General features: G+C 41.9%; 1 protein-coding gene across 1 annotated transcript; it reads right to left on the bottom strand.

The window, feature by feature from the left end:
* Positions 1–489: 489 nt before the first annotated feature.
* LOC144537904 (endonuclease domain-containing 1 protein-like) lies at positions 490–5,075 on the bottom strand. The gene is made up of 4 exons (XM_078281823.1): positions 4,814–5,075; positions 3,934–4,181; positions 2,898–3,038; positions 490–1,197 (listed from the first exon to the last, which is right to left on the bottom strand). Exons 1-4 carry the CDS (start codon positions 5,073–5,075, stop codon positions 694–696), a joined length of 1,155 nt encoding a protein of 384 aa, XP_078137949.1. The 3' UTR covers positions 490–693.
* Positions 5,076–7,887: the final 2,812 nt, after the last annotated feature.

Raw genomic sequence — 7,887 nt, forward strand, 5'->3', positions numbered from 1 at the left:
TAAAATAATCAAGTGAGACAAAGGTCCTGAACCGGATTTGAACCCAGGACGTTGCTGTTACGTGGTTTGGGCCTTAGACCACTGAGGCACCAAGACGTCCCAGAACCCTTCCCTGTTATGAACCAGGAAATGCTCTTCTGTGATGTTCTTACCCCATGACATCACGCCAACCCTGCCATGAATAACCCCCTCTGTCATTTGAATTTGTTAGGATTTTAAGTCATGAATTTAAACCAGAAATATCATAAGTTTTTTTAACAAGTATATACTGTATATAGTATGCATTATTTCTAAAAAAAAATAAAATAAACTAAACTAAATTGTCACTGCTATTTATTAGACCAAATAAATCATGTGGCATTCATAATGTTTGTTCATTGCCTTCACCTGCTTATTCCTATTCAGGGGGATCACAGGGTGAACACAGATAATCACTCACATTCATAGCTATGGGAGATTTAAAGTCTTCGATCCTCCTGACTTGAAAATCAGCGCACCCATGGGAAATCCACATGAACACAGGGAGAACAAACTTCACACAGAAGAGGTTAGGAATTGAACCCAGGACCTTCTTGCTTTATTTTAAAGTGAAAGACAGCAGAGGTTCTTCCCACTCAGATAATTCAAGTCACAACCATACATCAGTAACATTGAATTTCTTTACTGTATTTCATCATATTGAGAATTTCTGCATCAGCATCCCCCAGGGAACACAGTGAATGTTGGATTATAGTGACCCTGCAGTCTAGTCTCTAGAGCTCCGACAGACTGCAGATTCTCCACTCTTCCATTTTGATCAGGCCCAATGAAACCATTAGAGCGGTTCCCATTAGGGTCAAGGCAACAGTAAGCATTCCAATAAAACTGAGCCACCCTAACACCTCCTCCAATCTGTTGATTTCCAGGAATCACACCAGTGACTACATAGGCCTGGGTGCAACCCTGCAGGATGTTAACCAGGTCCATCTCATGGCTCTTCCACTTGCCACGGTTGAAGCCGCTGTCCTGAGGGGCAGCGTTGGTCAGGGTGGAGGTGGCCAACATGGCAGATTGAGTGGCGGTATGGAACACCGAGTAGAGGTGGCCCTTGTCATAGCCGGAGCCTTCGTAGTCTTTGTTCAGAGCCTGGTGCTGACCTCGTTGGGGAGCGGGGACACTTGTCGATAGATCCATGCAAGGGATGTTAACACCATCCAGCTGTGAACATTACAAGAAACAATGATATCAGATTAGAGCTGGACGATAATTCAATATTATCGTTTATCGTCTTTCAGTGGGATTATATTGTGATGATATGGTGATTTTGGGATATCGAGACGCACAATTCTGCTGTCTGAACTGATGAGAACAAGCTAATTTTATTTAGAAACTCAGACAAAATGAAGTATGGTAGGAATATTATGTGAAAATTTCAGTTTAGTTTGACATCACACCAAACATTACCATTTGGTTCAATATGATGAACATTAATTTGATTATTTAACGTGATTTTGCTTATGTGAGCCATATCGTCATATATATCGATATCGAAAAAAATCCTTATGATTATCGTGATATTGATTTCAACCATATCGTCCAGCCCTATATCAGATATAGTGTGTGTTTTTAAACCTTATTATACAACGGGGTAGTTTCAGCAAACCAATCTGATTGGTTAAAGACCAGTGTTGGGCAAGTTACTTGGAAAGAGTAATATATTACATTTTCCTTTTTACTTCTTCAAAAAGTAATCACATTACTTTACTTATTATGCTACAGGAAAAGTAATAAGTTACATTACTCGTTACATTACTTTCCTCCACCCCCCCCAAAAAAACAAAAAAAAACACGATTTATTGAAACGATGAGGACAGCTCACAAGAGCAGAGCTCCTGACCACAGCCAGGCCTGCTGTTCAGAAGTGAAACAACGATTGTATCTCATAAGGAGAAGCTTCTCCAACCTGTTGTCAGACAGTCTGTTCCTTCTGGAGGTGAGCAGCAAACTTCCTAAACTGAACAGCCGCTCCACAGGCACTATGGGTCCCGGGTCGGGGTATTGTACTTCATGTAAAAGTTTTTGATGTTTGAGAACTGGTTGGGTGTCTCCATCCCAAATCCTCCTGACTTCAAATAATCCATCACTTCTTTTTCTGCTAAGTAGCTGTCCACCACCATGTCCTGCTCTGAAATCCAGCTTCTGTTTAGCTTCTGTTGTTTAGTCGGAGTGCATTCGTCGTTGGCAGTAGATGCCTCTTTGTTGGGTTGTTTTTCCCTGAGTTTGTCATCGCTGTGTTGCGTATCAGATGCTTTGATAAATTGGATGTTGTGTTTTTCGCTGTGGAAAGCGGTTTGCTGCCACACAAAGTTTACAACGGACGATAATGTTCTTTTCATCCTTGACTGAGATAAATTCAAAGTAATGGGAAAACGTCCAGCTGCTGAAAGCTGCGTCTCACCCTCACCCTCCATCTTTTGTTTTGCTTTTTTAGGTAGTAGCCGACATAAACCGGCTCGCGCATGTCCTTAAGATACACGGGAGGAAAAAAACAAACAGGGATTTGGGGAGAAAAAAAAACCTTCAAAAATTTCAAAGGAGAGAACAGAAAAGGTTGAAGGGGTTCAGGCTTAAGTAACGCAGTAACAGAGCGTTACTGGGATTAGTAGCCTAACTAATGTAATTACTAAATTTGAAATTGTAATCCCTTACACTACTCGTTACCGAAAAAAGTAATCACATTACTGTAACGCGTTACTGAGTAATGCGTTACCGCCCAACACTGTTAAAGATGTGTTCCAGCCGTGCTCATAGCTCCCTTAAAACACAGGTAGCCATGCTTCAGCGACTGCTATGAAGACATTTAGTTAGTTTACAGTCTTTCTTGTTTTCTTCTGCTTTTTACTCTCATGCATGTATACCTCTTTGAAGAAAACTTTCCAGACAGTACACATGTATTGGTAATGCCACAGGGTAACAGCAGGACAGCCGGTGGGCAGGTCAAAGTTCGGCTCTGCGTACTGTGCACAGCCTCGTTGTTGCCAATCTGCCCCCTGCAGCCTCTCCACAGCTCAGACTCACCAGCCTGTACAGCACACCAGCAATCACACAAGACGCACAGAGAAAACAGACACACAGAACACAGGGACGAAGACTCTTCTCCTGTCACCCTCTTAGCAGCCAGCAGAAACAAAAAGCACTGTGGGACAGAGCGACATTGTGCACCCACCCAACAAAATGAAGCTCATAAACACACAAGATGTAAGGCTTTTAAAGGGAAGAGCTGCCTGTCACCAACCTCCCTGCTCTGATTAAGGAATACGCTACAGGTGAGACTTCAAAGTCCTGCTGTGACAGTAACAGAGAAACCATACAGAATGCACTTTAGAGTATAGGCAAGATGACTAAGTGGAGAAGTCAGAGGGGGTTACTAACATAAACCCTCACATCTGGGAAAAGCCCATTACTGCACCGCAGTTTTTTTACTGTTAGAAAATGAGAAGTTTGACTGGAAAAAATTGGGTTGTAGTGCCTTGCTCAAGAGCACACTGATAGTAGTTAAGTGTGGAGCTCCTTATAGACCCTATTCACACTTTCGGCTTCTATACAACAGAAGTCGTCATAGCAGGGAAAAGCAGCAGCAGCAGTGGCGTTTATGAATGAGAATAATATGTCCATGGAAGACACACCTTGATTATTTTCGTCTTTACTGCGATATCTACCAGATTTTTCAACCAAAGACAATTGTTCTTTTGGTGGACCAAAAGAAAGAAATTCACTATTCACTTGTAGATATTCCCAGCAGAATGAGCTGAAACAGTGACCTGCTTCTGAAGTTTGAAAACAGCATTGTTTAATGACATTTAACCAGGTCTCTGGAGCAAAACTTTTGGAATCAATACACATAGTTTAACTTAACTGAAAATAATTAAACCCCTGAAGTTAAGGCAACAATACCTGTGGCTCGATGTACCATTTGTCAACTCTGGTCACGCCTGCATGCTGAAACTCATAAGCAGAGTACACTGGGATCTTGTTCACTGTGTCGTAGAGTGTAGCGTAGAAGTACTGCGGCTTCTTGTTCTGGTCCAGGAGACACTGACATATCTGCTGGTAGCGGTTGTTGTTTGAGGAGTCAGTGAGGATTGTTGGATGGTTACCATTCAGAAAGAACTGTTGACAGTTTGTAAACAAGCTCACTTCTCCTTTGGAGAGCAGAGGAAACAGTAGCAGAAAAACTACGTGGAACATATTGTCTGAGGTCTGTTCTTGGGTAGAAAGCTGTGGAGGTAGAAGTACTGACTGGTTTATATATGCAGGGCTTCACTGACGCAATCACACCACACTTCCTATTTTATCACATTTGGATAGAAGTACACTATTTCTCATTTTTTGGGTTATTATTATTATAACCTTTATTTAAACAGGGAAGGCCATTTTTTGTGTGTGGTTATTTTCAGGAGCCAGGTTTCTGCTAGCACAGGTCCTCTGCATGCATGGAAGTATTATATTGTCAAAGATCACTGGTACACTCAAATTGACTATATAGAGTTATATCCACTGTAGAAGTCCTGCTGTTTTCAGCATGCTTGCTAAACTACTGCTGCACTGTTGCTCCATCCCCAAGAGGATCTTTTTGGATTAAGGGGAACCTCGATAATGGCTATCACAGTATCACATTGTTGCTGTTGCAGGAATTGCATGAAACTAATTGTGGTGGCTTCGTGTTTCCATGGTTATTTACAGGTTACAAGTTTTATCTTTTCTATTTCTCCATTTCTGAAAAACTGCTGTACTCATATGCAGTATACAGGCCCTCCTCAAGTTCCCCTCGTACTTGGTGATGTAGCGCCTACGCCACACAAGTCGGCACTTGCAGAACAGACGGCAGGGTCCGAGCAGGGTGTGAAGAGGAAGTGATTGTGGGCAAACTTGTTGTATTTGTTGTTGAAACTGCTCCTCGCACAAGGCTGATGATTGTAGTGAGGTGTCACCAAGTCGCTCGTCATGTTGTTGCCATGGCTACGGTTGACCACTCCCTGCCGCCCTTGAACAAGAGCTAGAGGGAGAATGATGGCGGTCAGGAGAGTGACGTTCATCCTGTGGAGAGAGAAGAGAGACAGAGGGAGAGAATTTTGGGGAGATTAATTTGTTCTTTCAAAATCAACTAAACAAAATGAATAATTGACAATTGCAGGGTCTGAAATTAATACCAGCCAAGTGCCAAATGGCAGTAACATTTTTCATTGGCAGGTAAATCAATACCACCACAACTTTTGGATCCCAGTTATATACAGTCTTTTGTCTTTGCCTGCTCCCAAATAGCTAACTAGCCTAACGTGGGAGGCGAGAGCCTCCGATTGAATCTGTGTACTGCTCTCATGTAACTTTTGACCAAGGAAACTAAGCTATGAATTCACACATTTCGATATATTCTCATCATGATTTAGTGTCATATTATTTTTGTTTTAAATAGAAGAGCTAACTTTATTTGATAATAAGTCATAACTGTGTAGTCAAGTTTGATATCACTAATTAGGTGGTATTGCTCAAAAATCAATGGTAACATGACTTCTGAGTTTACCATCTACCCCAATAGTGGATGCAACCGTTCTCCAGACATCGTTTTTGAGATGTTTATTCCTGTAGTCTTTCAAATAAAAGTTGCAGAGAACTGGGAAGCTTTGAATGGCTGTAATGACAACTTCTCCTCCATTTTGCACTTGCCAGGCTGAACTATTGATCATGATACAAAATCACATTAGTAGGGAAACAAGAAACGCGGAAATCTGGCTGTTGATAGTTGATGAGTGTAAAAAGTTCAGCTGTGGTCAACTTTTGTCGGCCATGTTTGAACTGACTAACTCTAGTTGAAGTAACTTCTTCCTGATGCCTTCCCCGCTGCCTCCCCAGCTGCACCTTCACTGGCCTGTGTAAAGCATACAGTTTGAGATCACACTTGTTAACAGTAGCTTCCCTTTTGACTTTGACATGACTTCCGGTGGCAAGTAGCGAGAACGCCAACTCCTGCCACGCGCCGTTCCCTTCAAACTAGTTAATTCGAAATTAAGGCACCCTTTCAACCGAATATATTTCGGCGGAATATTTTCTGGACACTCTTATGCCTTGTAAATTACGCAGTAGGGAAATGGATCCCGAATCTCTTGGCAAAATGATCAGAGAAATTGTCCGAGAGGAGATTTCAGCTGCGCTCGACAACAAGCTCAAACCTATCCACGAGGAACTAGAGAAGCTCGAAGTTACTATTAAATCATGCAGTTCAAAAGTGGAAGATTTGGAATCTGCGGCGAATGCTATGGAGGGACGAATGTCCACAATGGAGGAACAATACAAGGCCCTGCTGGTCGTGAATGAACAATTAAAAGAGAAGACGGAAACACTTGAAAATCACAGCAGGAAATTTAATTTGCGCATAATTGGACTACAGCAAGGAATTGAGGCAGGCAAACCTACTGCGTTTGTCAATAAACTTCTCTACGAACTGTTTGGTGAAGATGACCTGGGTCCGCCTCCCTTGGTTGGTATTGCTCATCGCACCGGTCCTGCTGCCAAAGACGGGAGCCGCTGCATGATAACCCGGCTGCACAGTTTCGAGGTGAGACGCACCATCCAGCGCCTGGTCGGAGCAATGGGAGGTAAACTGTATTTCCGAGGACAAAGAATCAGCATCTACCCCGATACGACCATCGAGTTGCGGAAACAGCAGGCCGAATTCAATGAGATTAAAGCACTCCTACGTAAAGCTAATCTGAGATACGGCATTGTTCACCCTGCTAAAATGCTGGTCACTTTCAACAACAAAACTTTTTCCTTCACTCGCGCAGCGAAGGCTATGGAATTCTATGAGAAGCAAGTGAGGCCGTCCCTCACTAACTCCAGCTCCGCGACGGAATCAACATCAGCAGGCCAGTAGGCTGTCTGCAAAGAAGTGGACAAGACTGTTTATCTTCCCAGCTTTAAACAAGTTACTTCTAGTTGAATACTGATTTATGGCAGGCGACCAGGTATGAGAAATACCCACAAATGATTAGTCTATGATTAAATATGAGAGACAATTAAGTGACTCTATACAGCTGACCAGTTGGTCGTTAGCTGATTGTACAGTTGATTATATAATATGGGTTCTCACTTTTTCGATGGTTTACAAGGTTGGGTTGGAATGTAAATAGGCCTACTATTACCCTGATTATCACTATTGTCATTATTGTAATTGTTATTATTGGTACTATTATTATTATTATTATTATTATTAATAATATATTCCATAATTAATAAGGGTTAGTGTATTCGGTTGAGGGGAGTTAAGAATGGGGAACCGTGTGAAGGGGATTGTTCTAGTCTGTCACAGCTCCGCAAGTGATGTGGAGTAAAAGGAGTCAACAAGATGGGGTAACTAATGATTCTGAATACATAAATTCTGACTTGGATTACCTCAGTATTTTTCCCCGTTCTTGTGTTAGGGTTATGGTAGGAAGGGGGGTGGGGTCAAGGGGGAAGGTTTGGGGTTCAGGGGGATGCAACTGGCTGGAGGAGAGGGAGGGCAGGGGAGGTTGGGTGTTTGCTGGTATTAGGTTGGGTTGTGCTTCATGCATTTATTTATTTATTTATTTATTTTCTTTCCTTCTTTCTTTTTTTTACTATGTTACATACTACTATCTACTCCTTTATATCAAAGTAGTTTAATGGTGGCAGGTTTATCTATTCTTTCTTGGAATGTACAGGGCATTAATGAAGCAAAGAAGCGCTGCAGCTGTTTAGATGTTTTAAATAAAAAAAAGGTAGATATTGCATTACTACAAGAAACTCATTTAATGCAACAAGATGTAACTAAAGTTGAGAACAGTATCTTTAAAGTAGTATCATTCTCATCAGCTAGTAATAAAACAAAGG

This window comes from Centroberyx gerrardi, chromosome 23, assembly GCF_048128805.1.
Source record: "Centroberyx gerrardi isolate f3 chromosome 23, fCenGer3.hap1.cur.20231027, whole genome shotgun sequence".
Lineage (NCBI taxonomy): Eukaryota > Metazoa > Chordata > Actinopteri > Beryciformes > Berycidae > Centroberyx > Centroberyx gerrardi.

What these genes read in the sequence shown, in the direction of transcription:
- LOC144537904 (XM_078281823.1), bottom strand. Translation starts at nt 5,075, where the DNA reads ATGAACGTCACTCTCCTGACCGCCATCATTCTCCCTCTAGCTCTTGTT. An exon ending in CGTAGGCGCTACATCACCAA is followed by an intron (nt 4,182 to 4,813) that starts GTACGAGGGGAA and finishes TGCTCTCCAAAG; the next exon opens with GAGAAGTGAGCTTGTTTACA. An exon ending in AATGGTACATCGAGCCACAG is followed by an intron (nt 3,039 to 3,933) that starts GTATTGTTGCCT and finishes TGAGCTGTGGAG; the next exon opens with AGGCTGCAGGGGGCAGATTG.